We start from the raw sequence: 19,640 nt of genomic DNA on the forward strand, positions 1-19,640 counted from the left end.
CGCGGTCGGCCGGGAACCGGCTTTGTCGAATGGCAGTTGTTATTGTAATGATGGTTACAGTGGTGGTGGTGGTGGCAGCGTTCGCGGTGTCGGTGGCTTGGCGTGGTGGTTCCCTGACTGCTAGGCGATCATCCGTTGCAGCTGGCCTTCCTCAGTCCGGTCTGGGAGAGATCGACTGGTGGATGTCTATTGCTCGTTAAGTAGCGCGTTGAGTTTAACGTGGCAGTGTTTATATTGTTGATTGTTAAGTTAATTTTGTTGATATGTGCTCTATCTTGACTGTTCAGACAGCGGTTGGACCCGTAAGTAAATATTTTTATCCGATATAAATTTCTTAATATGCTTTTATTTTTAACAGTAATATTTATTATTTATTAATGCTTTGTATACTATACATTTTTCTGTATTAAATTTTTACTCGCATCTTATTAACTTTTTTTATATTTCTTTTTATCAAATACAAATTTAGTATGAATTTTATTATAAATTATAGTATTATGTAAAAGAAAATCAAATCTTTTAAATTAAGAAACGAAATCTTCATAAGCATTTTGACAGTTTTATACTTAAGCGCCCAAGTATCAACATTAATTTTAAAGTTGTTAATGTAAACTTATATTTATGAGGGTTATAATGTTAATGGAAGTAAACTTTTATGAATATTTAAAAAAAAAAATAATAGTGATCATTAACTTGAATTTCTATATTAAAAAACTGGCATCTTCTGATTTTAGAAAATCAGTTAAAAACTAGCTTGATTTTGGAATCCACATTAAAATTAATTCTAGGTGCATTAATAATTCTGGAATCTCTCAGGCTTTCGATTTTAAATGTTGAAGCGTATGAAATAAGGATAAAATTCCATCAGTTATCGCAAATTACAATAAACCAATTCCCGTAGATCTCCGAAAATATATAATAGGTGAAGTTCATTCAAAAGATCATAGAAACTCAAAATTATAGTTTAATTTATTGAAATAGTAGCTACTGAAACAAGGTATTTACTCTTATTTTTCTCTTTTCTAATTTTGGTCATTTTTAAGAAATTAAAACTGGTTGAAATTTCGTTTTATTTATATCAGATAATTTTACTTTTACCTCTGATTTCTGCAGTACAACTTTTACATTTTTATCTTTATATAAAGTTTGGGTCAAAGAATAATATAGAAATTTCGATCAGTTAAGAGTATTGTAATTGCTCCTGCCATCTTCTTTTATTACTAATTTCGTATAAGTTAGAATTCCGTGCTGGTATTCGTATTTGACTTTTTAATGTTACAAAAACTTCTGTCTTCTACCCTTAAGAGGAACAACAATAGAACTATGATTTCCTTTTTTTTTAATCTATAATTAAGCTTAATCTGTATTTATTAATTAACTATTTATTTTTAAGTTGTATTGTTGACTTGTAACGATTAACAGAAATGTTTGTCGGTGTTCAGATTAACCTACATTTTCTTTTACTGTTGTTTTATTATTATCATCTCATTTATATATAGCTTTCTCTGTCATTATTTTTAGCACCTTATTATTACCGTTCTTAAAATAAAATCAGATTAGTGGTAGATTGTTTGCAAATTTGTTCTAAAGGCCTGATGGAAGCTCAATTAACTGAAATTTTACAAGCGATGCTAATTATACTTTTCAGTAATGTAAAATAAGTTAACTCGTTATATTATTTGTCAGACGTAGTAAATATTTACTCATTTTGTTGAATATTTTTAATCCGATTAATACAGCAATCGTTTTCAAATAATTCAGTGCTGAGTTTTTGTAGTGACGTATTTTGTGTTATGTATATTAATGTGTGTGTAAAAGGGGTTAATTTCTTTATTATTTTCATTCATATTATGTTAGACTGACTTATGATTAAATGAAAGGTTAATTTTTTCTGATAAAAGTGATATGTTAACAGTTATATTTGAACGAGACCGAGACCGTCTACTTTTATATAATTTAAACAGCGATAAAGAAAAACGATTGACGTGGAGTTTTTTTAAGTACATTTCAGACAACGGTCGATGACCATTGTGTGCAGTACACGACTAGTAGTTTAATTGGCCTTCTTTATTATAATTACTCTTATGAACATGTTTTTATTTTAGTAAAGACTGTTATTTTCTTTCTTCTTAAGGGTATTATTATTATGACATAGTTTCGTATTCAATTTTTTTTTGTAATTACTTATTTATTTTGATCAACGTGGTGGCACAATTGTACATTCTGGTTCTTAATCTTTTTGTCGTAGATTTAATTCTTGGTAAGCGTTTGACACGATTTTAATATAATCGTTATTTAAGCATAATTAAATTAAACGTTTTTTCGTTAGGATCAGATATATAAAGAGATTACATTTTGGAACCGTTTAAATATTTTATTTATACAGAGTGTTCCATATATAGGAAAAATAAACATTTTTTATGAATGCCATGCTGTATCTTTTGATACTCCAGGAAAAAAATGTTTATTTTTCTTATGTATGGAAACTTATTATGGGGTTATGTGTACTTCAGCAGTGGAAGAGACACACTGAAATGTGTTTTTAAAACAATAGTAGTTATGTGCAGCATATTTTATAAAGAAAAATTATATTCATAAAAATGTTTTTCTCTACTATGGAAACATATGCGGCACTGTAGTTTTTAGGATATGTAGTCCATTTTATTCTTTAGCGTTGTTGGGATTTTTTTTTGTGATGTTCTTTATTTCCTACAAAGGGAAACCCCCTAACTACTCAGGTAGTCGCTCTTATTATTACACTACAGGCATTTATTTACCTGCAGGTGGATTCAAAAATAGTTTTATCGACCGATAGTTTACCTGAATCGTAAATAACCTACACGTGGCCTGTTCGGTATGAAGAAAGAAATTGTAAGGCTGCTCGTATTGTACAAATTATTACTTATGTCCCACTGTTATTAATTTATGTATTATATGATTAGGTACTAACATTTTCTTCCTAATTTAGTTTATTTTAAGCACGCTCTTAGTTTTTAAATAGTATTCATTAACCCTTTTTATCAGAATTAAATTTACGTGTGTAACTGATTCTTTCAATATACGTATAATTACTAAATGATTTGTCGCTTTACTTACATTATATTACACATTCACACCTGCTTGTACGTACAGGAGTATTTTTTTTAGTACTATATACGTTTATTCTTCTGACGATATCCTTACAGATTATCGTGTAATTAAAAAATAGTACGGAAAAAAATTAAGAAATAATTTTGATAGAAAAAAACTACCATTCGGTGGTGCCTTTACATTGAATCATCGTTGTGTTTTGATTAAACTTTCATGGATTGTTTGTAGGAAATATTTTTGTATTTTTAACTAGAAAAATGTTTTTTTTTTTGGTGACACTGTCTTGGAGTATGATTTTTCAAAAATGTCACTTTTGAAAGTATCCTTTTTTCCGTTAGGTTTTGTATAAAAATATTTTTTTAAATTTTTGATAAAAAATATTTTCTAACTTGCAAGGAATTTTTCTGTAGTTGTAACCATGTTAATTATATTATATTATTTTCTGGAGTGCATAGATCGTTTTGTATTTATTTAATAGATTCTGTTTAAGTGTATTTTTACAGGTACGGTTATGTATATGTAATTTTTATATTACTTTATTATCTTATTTGTTTGTTCGCTCATTTTACTAACAATCTGAATATTTAGTATTTTATGAAGTATGTACTCGTACACTTGTTAGTAATAATAATAGTAATTTGATGGTAATCCGATGCACATCGTAAATGAAACTTATATTGAATTTAAAATTACAGGTTTGTTTCTTCACTTCTAACTCGTTATTGGCTGTTTTAAAAGTACACAATAATACTACTGCCTTGTTATAAACATAATATTTTTTTTATTTCTTACCTCTGATATACTAAGTTATAGATGAAATGCAAGTAAAATAGTACGTCATGCCTTAATTTTTTTCTTTTCATTTCTAATGATTCATACTTAAAGCTTTGCAACGTGATTATTCTTTAATATTTAAATTAGCTATTCAGAAAAATCATTCCGAACGACTAAAACTTATGATAACATCAAGGAGAACGTGTGATTATACTAAATGTGTCAAAGTTGTGTCGCAAACATAATTAAAATTGTATGTAGCACTAACAGGAAATGATAATTCAAATTAAGTTTTATCTCTTAAAATAAATGTTTTTCGTGATAATCGCATAGTTCCTTATGCGTAGTTCTTTGATTTTGTTTTTTTTATAGTCTGACGGCCTATTCTAAAAAAAAAAAAAATAATGAATAAACATATACGTAATTAACCTAATTATTGTTATCTGCTTTCCCTATTTTTTTCGTGAAGATGGTTTTTCAGTGTTTAGAAATTTGTCAGTAGTTAATAACATCATTTTTCCTTGATATGCAAAATTACCTTCGTAAAAGAAATTGTAAACTTGTTAACGAATAATGAATCTCTGCAGTAATAAAGTTTTTTCTTTAATCGCCGATACTATTTAAAAAAAATTAGTGAGGAACAAAAACAATAAGGACATGTAGTAAAACATTGACCGATCACAGTAGAACCTGGTAGATCTCGTTTTGTTTAAAATAGATTTGGCGACTATATATTGCTTGAAACCTGATAGTGTGTATATTTTATGTATTTCATTCTTATAAATTATTAGTCATGCAAATTTTTTTTACTTTAGTAAATTGCAAGATATTTTAAAGATAATTTAGTAGAATTTCAGAGATTTTTCACAGAAATAGAATTGCTATTATTAAAACAATCTTTTATTAGAATGTAGTGAAATAACCTATAAATAAACTTGTTCCTGCGTTTCTGCGCCCATGTGGGTTCAAAAAAAAAATTTTATAAAACTATTCAGTTTGGTTTGAGTTTCTTTATCGGCTTAATAAATTTATTTTTAATGTATTAAAATTTACCTACACAGCGAATATCTCTTATAGCTATCGTTGTTTGTAATATTGTACGTTATAACGATAGTAATACGCCTTATCCTGTTATATATTTATAGCCTAAATTGAGCCCGTCTTGAGTCGTAAACTGATTCCTCCCTGTGGGTTTTAATGTTACTAAGGCACCAGTTTCATTTCAGTTCGTTATTTTAAATTTATTTTTTCTTTCATCGGATGAAATTGCGGGATATTAAATCAATTTATACCCTAATAACGGTTTCGAGAATAAAAATTAGTTCCTTAAATAACAGTCTTTAAATTTTAAATATATTCCTGGAATATTATTTTGACGTGGTTTGGAATATATTAGTTTGGTACCTTAATTTGAAATTATGCGTAGACTTCAACGAGTATAAATGTTTATTTGATAGTTGTCTAATTAAATAGTTGTAAGCGATATGACATGAGATACAAGTCGCTCATGAAAATGGTCTACCAATTTTCAAGAATAAAAAACATCCTGGGCTAGTTCAACACTTCCTGGTATTGGTTATTTATTCTTATATAGTGGGAAAATAATGCTACATGAAAATAAACAAAAAAATTTTAAAAAATCGATACTTTAAAAATTTTATCATCTCCATCCCCCAATATTGCCTCAAAGTATTTTTTTAGGTTACTTGTACTATACCTTTGGAGACCTAAAACAAAATCATTTAGAAATTATGCAATAAATTAAAAACTTTAAAACGGAATTTTGGGGCAAATTTTTTTGTATATTGTTAGATAAGAATGCATGTGCTGAGCTTAATATAAGTGGTAGTTATGCTTGCCTAATTTTGAGAAAATCGACTTCAAAAAACACCGTCTCTCTTAGAGATACTGATCCAAAAGTTTTACCAACAAATTGTCCTATATACACAAAGTCTCTGTACATAATTTCATCGAAGTCGGTTTATCCAGTTGAGGTTTAACACACCAACACACGTACATACTATGTACAAACATTATCACCACTGTTTTTTTGAGGACCCTGGGTCATGAAATATCTAAAAATGAAAAAAACCCATACTCCATTTTTTCACCGATTAACATACTTTCCTTCTTGTAGCATAGCTCTAGAAGTATAATGCCAGGAAAAGTAAAAGTATGGAATGAAGTGGTTTCCTTCGCCTTTTCAAGGAAAAATGTATTGTATTATCGTATATTAGCGTTCGGCTGATATTAGTCTTAACTAAGTGGTAGCCTAATTCTTTTTTCCGAAGATATTGTTCACATTTATTGCATTATGAATATCATTATCTTTAGAGAAAGCAACTGTACCCCGACCCTTTAGAGGCTTTAAGTATACATTTTAAATTTTATATACATTACAAAAATTGCTCAAATATTGTAAAACAACAGAATACATTGTACATACTTCTTGTTCTCACTACTAAATCAGATTTGCGCAAAAAGTATGTATTTTAAAGCAGGAGGGATGAATTATCTTCGATCTGTATGATTTTTTTTTAGATAATACTGTAAAAGACTTGAATCATAAACTTGCGTGAGTAATTAGTTTCTTTTGCCGAATTAAACCCTATCACTGCAGACAGTTCATTAAAAAAGAGTATCTTTTAATTAAAAAAATCCTAAATTCGTAAATCTGTTGCATTTATTGAAGTAACATGTGACAGATTGTTTATTTTTTGCTTAAACGCTTGCCTTGACCGAGCATGTATAAGCATTTAGGTACCTACATTTAGAATTTCATATTCATATTTTTTGTATAGATCTAAGTTGTCGAATTATGTACAATACTCAGTTCTATTTTCGACCGATATATAATCCTTTGGCAACTAAGGTGTATTTGATCTAGAAATATTACGTAAGGTAACAGGCTCTTTTACCCTTGAGAAATATACCTTGCCGAGTAATGATCCGGTTAAAAGTGTGCAAAACAAAATCATACATATATTATATATATAGAGAGAGAGTGAGTGAGTAATTTATTTTTAATTCATTACCAATACCATAAAATTACATAATTTTTTGAACGTAATTATATCAAGAAACAACTTCCTTAAGGCCGATAAATTCGTTTGACATCCTGAAGTTAAATAAATGTAGCTTTTGTTATTCCTTACATTTAAATATAAATCTAAATTAGATCTGTTTAAAAAAATGTCTTAATATAGTAATACAGTAAAATTTCTTAATATGCTGTAATGAAACTAAAATATAATGTAATGAGTATCTAAAATTCCGTTTCTAATGTATTTCAATCGACAAAGGATTATTAACACATTTTATGTAAATAAAGCTATCCGCCCTACTTTATACATAAAAAATTTAAGAAAATTTATTGCGTCTGAGTCATATATTTCATGATAGTAAATCTATTAATAAAAAAAAATTAAATAATTAATTATTTTATTTTATTCCTAATGTTTACGTTGCAGTCTGTTGAACTAGTAAACAATAAGCAACTCCCCCATGGTCCAGTGAGATGAGGATACATGTATAACATTTAAATGAGGTGTAGACTTGTACAGACTCAGACCGACCATTCCTGAGACGTGTAGTTAATTGAACCCCAGCCACCAAAGTACGCCGGTATCCATTGTCTAGTATTCAGATTTGAATAAAACAACTAATGTTTACTAGGATTTGAAGCTCTACTAGATTGTGGATACCGGTGTTCTTTGGTAGTTGGGTTTCAATTAACCACACATCTCAGGAATGGTCGACCTGACACCTTTCAAGATTATACTTCATTTACATTCATCCTCTGAAGTAATATCTTACAGTGGTTCTGGAGGCTAAACAGAAAAATAAAAAAGGATATTTGAAGCTCAAACCCTTCGACTTCGAAAATTAGTTGTTAAACAACTGATTTAATACTACGTCTCTGCATTTCGTGCGGAGGTCCCCCGGGTTCGAATCGAGCATGTTATCTTTTCATACGCTACCAATCTCCACCAGGCTAGTGACCATAGCTGTTGATGCTTTCATAAAAAAAAAGATAATAGATACTTAACTTTAAAAAGAAGTGGATTATCAACCAAAATGTTTGTGTGTAATAATTTCTTTCGTAAATGACTCCGCATTGGCAACAATTATTTTTTAAACATTAAACCAGTTTTATACTGAAACTACTCTATTCATATTTTTCTGATATTATGTATTCAATTATTGTAATTTTAAAATATTGCTGATGTTTTTAAGATCCATGATTTTTTAAAACGAAAATTTTTTCAGTTATTTTTGTATGAAAGTCATTACAAATTAGTTAAAAAATAATATCTTTTTATCTTAAACAATTATTTCATTATTTGCGAATAAAAATGTTTATACATTAATTCTGTAAATATGATTAGTTTCCCACACCGTAATTACTTCTCGGTAACAGCTATTACTGTGTGTTTCTTTGATCATAGATTTATTAAAAAAGTGATTGCATCATTAAAAACCTATAACGTAAATAGAAATTGAACAATTTTTTTTTTCAAATGACGTATAGCAAATTACACATTTATCAGATACAGGTAGACGTCTTTGTAATTTATGATGTAATCTCAAAGGAAATTAATAAAGTAATGTCTATTAAATAGATATAAAATGTAACAAATGTGTGAAGGTTAGGTGTAATTGCATTTAATTATCTACTTTGCATTGCTATGACAAAACGTTTTAATTGTTTCTTTCCTATTTTATTATTGTTATTCAATACAACCGTTTTGCTTATACATCTAAACGTACGGTTTTATTTGAAATAATAAAGCATTATTAATCCGTGCAATTTTTGTCTTTTTTAATAATTGGATTAAAAATGCGTTTAGTTTTGAATTACTTTTCATAATCGTAACATTATCTTAGGTAATTAATTGAAAGTTGATCTTCATTCAGTAATTTTATTTAACAAAATTATGTTTTACTATTGTGATTATGAAAGTGTTCAATATAATTTACGTAATTCTAACTTTATTTATTCTATTTAATCTTATTCTCTTCGTTCAAATGAAGTAATATTGAAAAACGAAGAAAAGATTTTTTTAAAATACTTAATCACTATTAAAAAAAATAACATACGACTACAGAAAACTTTAAAAAGATTTAAAAATTACGGTTAGGAAAGGTGACCAGTATTATCGGTGTCCCGAGAGATTCCTACTGGATATCCTGTTTAATATCTTAATAAAATAAGCACTAAAAGAATGGAATGGGATGTGCTCAAAGAATTGTAGAGATCTAAACAATTTTTCACCTTCTCCCCATTTGTAGGCGATCAAGTAGTTTTAGTAACTGACAGGAATGACAGATTCAGAGAATTTATGGAAACCTATAGAAAATGAGATTCGAAAATTAATTTTTATGAGACCAAGAATTTGATTGTGAGGAAAACTGGACAGGATTTGTAAACAGAAGGAGAAGCAGTAAAGGTGTGTGAGAGTTAATATTTGGGAGTACTCAGTAAGCTGATTACAGTCAACGAGAGGTAATAAATCGCATAAATCTGAGGAAACAGGTTGTCGGGAAGCTGAATTTCAACTATGGTTAAAAGATATAAGAAGAGACACCAAGCAAAGAATTGGAAATTACGATAATAATGACATAAGTCGCGGGAGATGACAGAAGTCATAAGCAACAAATTAGAGTGGTGGATTTTTTTACGGCGAAGTTATCTTCGGTCGGAGCCTACACAGAATGAAAAAACTAGAAGAATGGGAATGATTGAATCAGTTTTGAGGGACACTGAATCATGAAGATATGCACCAGATCCAAAGGTGACCTAGTGTAATGTGGTAGTGGACAACGGTGGCGACGATGGGTCAAACCGTCTAGTATAAGGATGGATGATGTCTCCATGCAACAAGGCAGAAGAGTAGGCGGCTCTGGTATTTGGAATGAAGAAAATATGCATACTTAGCTCTTTAATACAAAAACAAATAAAGATACACGTTCATAATAAAATATTATCTGTGAAAAAGTGTATAAATGATTACCGATTCGTTGTAGTTTATCATTGTGACATAAATTAGTTTATGGTTGACAGTAATTACATTCTAACAAGAGTGTCATTTTAAAAATAAATTTCGTCTGATAATTAATTGTTATTCAGTTCATGAGAATGGAAATAATTGTTTTGTTAATTAAACATTTGTATGTATATATTTTTTTACTGACAACAGAAACGGGTAATTATTTGGCCAATGACTCGGAAAATGGATATTTAAGGATTATTTTTACACGAAAAATATTTCGTAGAACTATGCACCACACTCTAACAATTATATAATACAATGAGAAATATTGCACATTTTACGCAGGGTTTAGTCGATTTATGATAAATATTCAAATAAGAAGACTTCTGTTTGGTTTTCCTTCAGTATTTTTTTATGATGTATTTTATTAATGAAATGAATTAGCACATTCTTTTTTTCACTGAAGTTAATTGTAATTTAAATAAAACATATTTCACAGCATTTTTAATGTGATTATGAAATGTTTTTTAACATCAAATGTTAAAATTATAATCAAATTCTTATAATAATATATGACAAAAACGAAACGAATATTTCACATCGTTATTTCGTTGGGACTCGAGTCAACTTAGCGATACGGAAATCGACTTAACTTGTAATAAGTTTACATTCACTAAAAAATAAGTTCTGATTAGTGGTTGGTTTTAACGGTGATCGGTTTTAAAAAGTTCCCTATGCAAAACATTGTTACTATAGCAGCGTTAAGTTCTGTGAAAATTAAATATCGGATACATTCCAACTAAGTTTTTGAACCTCACAAATACGTAAAAATGCTGAAAAGCGTAACTGTTATGGCTATATCTTAGACATAACAATCCTCCCTTTTACTACTTTAAAACGTTTTCTTCAATTTAATTTTTTTGTACTTTTTGATATTTAATATACATAATTGTATTCCTTTGTTAGGATTTTTTTTAAAGTTTAGAAAAATTTATTTATTTGGGATAAATTATATATTTTCAAACAGATTCTTTTTAACCTTGTAATTAGGTAGATTTCATAAGAAAACTACCTTTGTAATGGGTACCATATTCGCTTCCGAAACATTTCAACATATCTTAGCGTTTCACATCCCCCAGAAAAAAATCTCCAAATCTCTGTCAGTTCAAAAGTTTATATATATATTTCACTTTCTTGTGGACACGATAACTGCCGTAATTTTGCGCCAATCACTTTTAAATTGATACATAAAATATAACGACCTCGGTTAATGAACAAAATCGGATCATGGTGGTAGTAATGGGAGGGGGGACTTTATCGAAAAAACTAAATATCGCTACAACTTTCTCATTAATTAAAATATCGAATTCGTTTAAAGTTCCTACTATTCTTTGGATAAGGGCCTAAAACTTAAAGTTTTTTGATATCATCAACCATTGTCCCAGGGAGTGGAAAAAATGGGGTTTCGAAGACAAAAACCATCATCTCTCACTTAATAAGCACAGTATCGAATCGGTTTAAAGTGGTCATTAATCCTCTAACATTACCTAAAACTTTCGTGTGAAACAATTTTTGATATGATTAACCCTAACGGCAAGGGATGATCAAAATATTGGTGGAATTGATTTAAGAAGATGGGGCTTGTCGTATGCTAAATAAGTGAAACTTTTTTCACATGCAGCCAATATTGTATTGAGTAAATTTAAAGTTTTTCTTAACTTTAAGGTGGAAATCTTTTTTATCACCGGTGAAATCTACCTCCGCCTTCCGTCGTGCCGAAAGGGATTATTTTGTATTGTCTGTTCTGTAATCAAATGAAATTCTATGAAGTAGCCTATGCTGTTAAAAAAGTTTATGTTTTTTCTTTTATGAATTGTAAAATTTTACTTTTTATTCTAAGGTTTTTGTTATTTTCATAATATAAATCCCTTGACGTCATCTTATATAGGGAAAACATCTTGTTATATTGTGATAACATATGTTGCAATTGTTCGAAACTAAACTGTAGAAAATAGCTCTTGTGAACAATTAGTAAAATTTTTTATGCAAAGTGTTACGTGTTCATTAATTTTTGTTATTGTAGTTGAAAGAATGAAACGAATATTGTAAAAAATAATTATATTCTATTATAAAAAATCTTTAAAAATCCAAATGTAACTGGCTTTATATAAACCGAAATTTGTGTGGTAATTTCCAATAGTGGTATGAATTCGAGATATAGGTTATAATGATGTGTATATATGTGCGTTTTAGCGCGCGTCATAATAGACTCGTGGTAGTGGGCTACGTGGTGGATCGTCAATGAATTTTTATTTAATCGTTACTGACGTCTGATAGTTAATTAATAATAGTTCAGTGCTGCATTGATTAAATTTCAGTAATTTTGAAAAATTGTTTGGTTTTATTACTTAATTATTGTTTCGCAGTGTAACCACGACCACTTAAATATATTTAAGCAATTTATTTTGCATTGCTATTATCTTGACCTGACCCGGTTTTGGCTTTAAGATTTTGTAATAAACATTTTACTTCTACACGTTTAAATAATTTTTTTTTGAACTCTTATCAAACATATTGAATTCATTCCTTTCATCACGATGTTGCTTAACATTTGTCCTCCATTTGTGTTTTTCTTCATGTAACTGATTTTACTACTTATAAAACGTTTTCTTCAAACAAAATGTTTTTTTTTTTAAATATCCCAAATTTCTAATATATAACTTCTTCCAACCCATTAATGGATAACAATATCAAATGAAATTTTTACCGCTATCAAGTAAATGTGTCAAACTTAGCTTAATTAAATTAGTTGCTTGTTTAAAGACAGTATTGCGTACAATTTAAAATACGGGTTAAAAATATGCAAACTTACGTAGGAGAATTTTATTTGTAAATTTATCATTTTATTGTAATTTCAGAGTTCTTTGTGTTATTTTATTGTGCCTTTTCCCAGGTTTTCGTTTAGTTCCGTTTTAAACAAAATTCGCAAGTAAACAAAATAATTCCGTTATATTTTTTTTTTTTAAATTCAGTACTTTTATTTGTAAGTTATAAAAATACGAACATTTTATTGCGTTGTCATTTTGTTTTTGTTTTTTTAATATGTGTTATCTTTGATTAACGTAGGAACAAAGGAAATGAAGATAGTTCTTTTTACTAGAAATTGTGTTTTTTATCGTACTTTTCTATACATTATTATAACAACATTTCTCCAAAATATTTAAATGGGTTAACTGTTTATAACTAAAAAGACATTATTGTTATTTTTTTCTATCTAAAGAAACTATAAACTACGGATGTTACTTTACTTTCTATAAATTAGTTATTTTGTGAGTAATGTAACTGTTTAGATTTAATTTAACTTTGTTCTTCTTTTATGTTTTGTATCCATTTCGTTTTCACTTACTTTCAGGAATACTTTTGATCCGAGTTAAAGCTTTTTATAAATAAAAACTAGAAGAATTTTTTTTATCATTTCTCCTTTTGCTTATAGATAGGTTCATATACAAAACGTTCATGCGAAAGTGAACACCAGTAAAGAAAATAAAAAGATCCTTCGTAGTAATCCTTTACTTTTTTTTTGTAATCTGTTCATCGAAAAATTGTGTGAATAAAGAGAAAATTAGAACCACTTTCTACTTATTACATAAAAGTAAATTTTAAAATCTTACGAATTCATTAGGTTTTTTTTAAAAAAAGATCCACTTTGATTTTTTTAAGAAAGGTGTTTTTATACGTATTTATGTAATAGACTTTACATTTATTCTCTAAATGTATTGCCAAATAATTTTAATTACGTATTAATTAAACCAATAAAACTAAATTAGATCTATATACTACAAAATAGGTTTATGTTAGTAAATTCATTGACTTAATGTTTAAAATATTGACATAAGAGATCATGATCAGATTACTACTCGGTTTAAGATTGCTTTGTGTGTAATTTAATTATCGTTAAAATTCTAGTTGATAAAATGCAAAATTATTTTTTTAAAACGACAATTATTAGGATTTTTATGGTTAATTAACCTGTATCAAAGGAGGTTAGCTAACACATTGATACTAACACACATCGATTTGAATTAGGATTTCACTCTTATTTTAACCATGAGCAGTTCAGATTTTCATCTCATTCCTTATTTAATGTATAAACATGGTTCTTAATTTATCCGTAATTCGTCAAATTTAGATTTTGATTTATGTTTATTGGACGATAATTGCAATAAAAAGATACTTATTTTCTTTGATTGATAGTGTCCCTGTACAGCTCGTAATAATTTTAGTAGATGTAAGTTTTACATTATAGATCTAAAACTTGATCGTTATACCAGCCTCACCTAAGAGTTTCTTACCTATTATATTTTTCTGTTATTAATTTATAACAAATTAAAAACTTTTCTATTGAAGAAATCTTTACTTAAATACTACTATTTTAAAACTTGACTATACTACTGAACTATAACTGTTCACTATAAACTGAACTGCTCTACTATTTTAAAACTGGAGGAATAGCCGCTTTGAAATGATTCAATTATGATTATTCTCTAGAATTGTAGTGCTAACTATGCGAATTAGCAATTTTAAATAAACTGATTAAGGTAATAGGAATTTGTATTATTAAGGATCTCTCTTTCTGTATGACTGTAATATATAGTGACAAATTACAAAAAAAAAAAAAAAACAACCAAAGAAACAATTAATTTAACTTACCTGAAGTCTTTTCTTTTTTTTTATTACAGATAATATTAAAATAAAATGTTTTTAATTTCTTAACCCTGATTTTACTTAATTGTAAATGCATATATAATTTATCTTCTTTCATTTTATAATAAGCTTCTGGCTTTTGTTTCATTACATTGCCTTAAAATATGACTATTACTGTGATTAATTATAAAAACGTTTAAATTCCGTAATTATTTATTATTAAACAAACAGAAGAATGTGTTCCTGTTTACTGACATAATTTAAATACTGAATATTTCTTTGGTATTAATACAACATTAATTTGGATTTAACATTTATTAATTTTATGTAATTTAACCGATTTTAAGAAACTTTAAAAAGTAACTGTCCGAATATTTTGTTGAAAATTTCAGCGGATTTATGTTATACACTGTAACTACTGACCAAAATATAGGGTTACTGTATTACCGTTTAAAATAGGCTTCTACATACATACCGCTTTGTAAATGTTTAATATGTTCATTTTAGTGACCCAAAGTATGTTGTATCGATTGTTTATAATTTCTTTTTTAATTAACATAAATTTCATTTGCTCTTTTGTTCTTATATTCCTTCTAACCAAGATATTTTTTTAAAATTGTTTGAATATTCATTTGCCTAATGTCTGTTCATCTAATAAAAATTTCAAACTAGCTTCCAGTTATGATTATTTTCTCCATAGATATAACCACATATCCCAATTATAAACCAGTTATCAATGAAAAGTTTAGTAAAACTTTCCCGAACGAACATTCTTCTTATTATTATTACTATTGTTCTCTGAATTATTAATTAATTTCTAACAATTATTATCCCCAAACTTTTACTTGCGTTAACTTACGCTAAGTTAATAAATTTATTTGTCTCGTGTTTTGGCGGTTTTATGGTAGATTTTTTTTTTCAATTATTAGAAAGCTAGTTTTCCGCCATTTTGGGATTTCCTACACTTCGATTAACAAAATTATATTTTTATAATTTATACATTTTAGTAAACCTTATATTCGCGCGTTTGAAACAACTTAATAATAGTTTACAACGTTATTGCGTAATGATTATTACAAAATTTTTAATTTTGCGGCCATTTTTAGGTGAACCTGACGGCCGATCGCGGCCATTCGTGTATTTTTGTAATCCATTAACTATGCTTAATCCAAAATCAAGATCAAAATATTCGATATAAAATGTGTTCACACAGATACATATTGAATTCAATAATGAAGTGTTTGTTCGTAGAATATTTGTATTTTACGTAAAAAAAATTCGAAAATTTTTAGTATTGTTTGTGAGAAGTACAAAATTGTAGTCCACATTTAGGTTTGCGGATATACCTCAAACTCTTCAGGTATTTGTACTTTCTCGGCTGGTAGAGCCAAAATTATGTAAAAACCATATGGTCTGTAGCACTTTTTCGTCAAGATTTTTTAGTTCGAAAAGGTAAATAAGTTAATAAAGGTTTTATTTTGCGATATTTTTATAAATACATGTAAAGAAAATCTTCATCGTGTGGATGCTTAACATTTTACGAAGTCGTCATTTTTATTTTTTTGTAAATTACTGAATTACTAAATTTGAATTTAATATTTTCTTTTCTACGAGTTAAAAATCAGTGCGTACAGATAATTACATCACGGTTTTACCCTTTTATTATTTTGTAGTCGTACAAGTATTTTTTTATTTGGTCTCGAACTAAATGCTTTGTTGAATTTTTTTTTTAATTTAAAAAAGGAAGACTATTTCATAAAAAGTTATTTTAACTGTTTGGAAAACAAGGACAAATTGTTTAATTTTAAGTAAAATAAATTTACTTTTAAGTTGATTACACCTCATTTGTTTAGGTTTAGTAATTTCGTGACATGCATTGCATTTGGTTAATTGCAAAGTTACTGTATTCAGCTGGATTCGCCCATGCGCTTTATCGTAGTCTAGAATACACTACCCTGACCTCTCCAATTCATTGTTATTCACCCCACTTACACTCATTTTAATAATAATCAACCGTTTCATTTCATCTCCGTTCATTAGCGTTGTGAACATTTTCAGACAGTCTTGAGGGATGAAATGTTATTTATTAATCAACATTGTAAGAGCTGTTTTGTCACGTTTATTTTTACATTACGTTTATCGGTAGTTCCGTATCTATCTTTAGTCAGCCATTCACAGCATATCTAGGTGTGCTTATCATTTTATATTTCTTATTCTGGAATTTTCACCTTTTTTCTTGGGTGTAAATTGTGAACCTACCTGCATATTTTTTCTTTTCAATCGTGACTCAGTCCAGGGGCATGTCCTTGCGATTCTAAAGGGCATCCCCGCCTGCCAGCAGTAGGTCTGGTACGGCAACTCGGCCCGCCAGTTCTGAATTTTCTTTTTTTTAATTTGCCTGCGTCTAACTTCAGAGGCGGGGGTAAATTCGTAAAAAGGTATATTTTAGGAAGTTTCAGAAATTTTATTATATTTTGATTTATAGTTTTTTTTTCTTCAGATCTAATCAGTTTTGAAATATTTTTTAATATTTAATAATTACTTTTGAAAATTACCCACTCTTACTTATATAAACCTAATCTTATGATATTGCACCTTATAACTAATTCTTGATAAAGGAGGCTTGCGTGATTTACTCTTAGTATAAATTTAAAATAAATCAAATTTGAATCTATTCTACTGATTTCGAGTAAGAGATTTAATTTAGTCTATAAATTATAGTTTATTGATAAATATTTATATAATACTTTATAGGTATGGAAAATGATGTCCATCCACTTCTATGCACGTTTGACTATGTTCCTGGCTACTCTTGTTAGCTATACCCTGTTTATTTCCTGGATGGCTCTGGAAATGTTTGTCTCCAATTTCTGCAGGGTGTGTGGATTGCTCTATAAACAGTTTCATTTAAGTAACCCCACAGAAAGAAGTCAAGAACTCCTCTAGTCATACCTTGGTGGCCACAATTACTTAGAAATGATTGTTCTACCGAAAAAATCCTGTAGAATCTCCATAATAGAGCGAGCTGTATGGTAAATGACGCTGTTCTGTTGCCATCAATAGTCACGCTCATCAACTTGCAGTAAGGTTATGAATTTTTGGGTAATTTCTTGATGGACGATAACATCCACAGTTTTTAAAAAAAACAAAGGTCCTATTATTCGTCGCCTTGAAACCGCACACCTTACGCCTATTTTTTGTGAGTTTAGAGGAGATTCAAAGAAAATGTGCAGATTTTCAGTAACCCAGGTCCGGTAGTTTTGATTATTAACATACCTATCAAGGTGAACCACGCTTCATCTATGAAAAACATTTTTATCTAAAATGTTAACGTTGCCTTAAGTTCTTGAACCATTAACTGAAGCAAACCCTTTTAGCATAATCAGCATTAATTAGCTCGTGGAAAATATGCAATCGATCCGTATCGATTTGCTGAATACTGAAATATCCGTATATTTCAGTATTCTCACTGCAGCGTGGGCTGAATCCAGTGAAATGTTCTTTTCTCGGCTTAGTGTTTCCAAAGATTTATGAGGAGATCTTGTAACTGCCGCTTTAATGTCCTGTATGTCGTGGTCATCAAAACTGTCCTGACTTGTGTCGGGCACATTCCTGGTCTAACGCCGAACCTTTTTCACTAAATTTTTTAACTAACTTCTGAATAACACTTTTCACTGGTGTTTCCTTTTCAAATTCTCCCTGAACTTTCTCCGACACACAACATGAGATTTCATCTAAATAAATTTCCACCTCGAATACACGTTCTTCAACATTTAACCGCATTTTAATAAACAATAAATAACACACGATTACGTTACCTTATTCATAAGCCAACTCTCGATACAGACTGGCAATACTCAAATGTCCAGCCAATAAACAATCTTCCTACACCACCTCCAGACGTACCAACATCTTCCATGTTATTTTACCCATATGTACATTAATATGTAACATATGTACATTAACAAAAATATGCATTTTGTGTAAACTGCTGACTGATGGGGTCTCTTTTAAGTTCAATAGATTGTATTTAATAAATAATTGTATGGTCTAAGTACAGGGTACGCTACATAAAACATAAGAAATTGCTTTATAAGAACTAAGAATATTAGGTTAATTTTAATTTTTTTTAATGCATCGCGGTTATATTTTATTTTAATTTGATATCATCTCTGATTTTTTTTTGTAGTTAAAAAATTCAGTTAGTTATAAAAATTATTTCCTTTATCTGTTGATATTTATACTATTTTTTATCGCCGTGCTCGCCAATAAAAATTATTTAAAACTGAACGTTTTAAACCGAACCATTTTTTTTTTTTTTAATGTTTACAGTCGCTCTTGAGATCGACTGCATAGGCTGGTAATGATTTTCAAAATTAATCTGTGTGCAAAAATTGTTTTTATTATTTAAATCTGAAAATCATGGGAAATAATTTTAATTTTGGTGCATTATTTTTATTAAATCGAGATTTTTAATGAACTTAAACTTTTACCGTAAACTTCTTTCATTATGTTCACAATTTATAATTGGAGTTAACTTTTTTACTTGTTAAATATTCTTAACTTATTAATTCATAATGATTCATTTTAAATATTGTCTTACGAGGGGAAATACTTTATTACTTCTTTAATTCATTCCTGACAAAAATACGGAAAGCAAGCTTCAAGAATGGTGACCCACTTATCCTTATAGATGATATGAATTAAGGAAAAAAAGTTGCATGAAATGGATGAGTAACCGGAAAAAAGTCTGTTGATGACAGATGTATTTGAAACTAAAAAAATAGGTGCGCCGGTATTAAAGATTTCCTTTACTTATGTTTACTGTATCGGTGACCTATCAACACGAGTGTTACGTTATTCTTATGTTCTTTGTTGGAATGTTGTTCAACTTGGATTTTAATTATTACTTTATCAACAACGACGTTTTTGTTGCTTTTTTTAAGCGAAGAGTACGTGAAAAAAATCTTTGGTTTATTACTTGTTAAATTAGTCTTATTAATTAGTAACATAAACTTGTTTTAATTTAATTAAGGTAAGTTTTTGATACTTAAGTTCCCTGGCCTGATTAATCGGTAT

The 19,640-nt window shown here is 28.7% G+C and overlaps 1 protein-coding gene across 6 annotated transcripts in view; it reads left to right on the forward strand.

Moving 5' to 3' along the window:
• The window catches only part of Dyrk2 (Dual-specificity tyrosine phosphorylation-regulated kinase 2), a 395,412-nt gene that overhangs the window by 299,201 nt on the left and 76,571 nt on the right, over positions 1–19,640 (forward strand). The window contains exon 1 of one of the 6 annotated variants that reach the window (XM_075356130.1): positions 104–302. The exons of the other annotated variants lie outside the window; for them this stretch is intronic. Within the exon in view, the coding sequence (XP_075212245.1) occupies positions 264–302 (39 nt within the window). The 5' untranslated portion in view covers positions 104–263. Of the gene's footprint in view, positions 1–103; positions 303–19,640 lie in introns of those variants that run through there. 6 annotated transcript variants of the gene reach the window in all.

Source organism: Lycorma delicatula, chromosome 2 (genome assembly GCF_047948215.1).
Source record: "Lycorma delicatula isolate Av1 chromosome 2, ASM4794821v1, whole genome shotgun sequence".
Classification (NCBI taxonomy): Eukaryota; Metazoa; Arthropoda; class Insecta; order Hemiptera; family Fulgoridae; genus Lycorma; species Lycorma delicatula.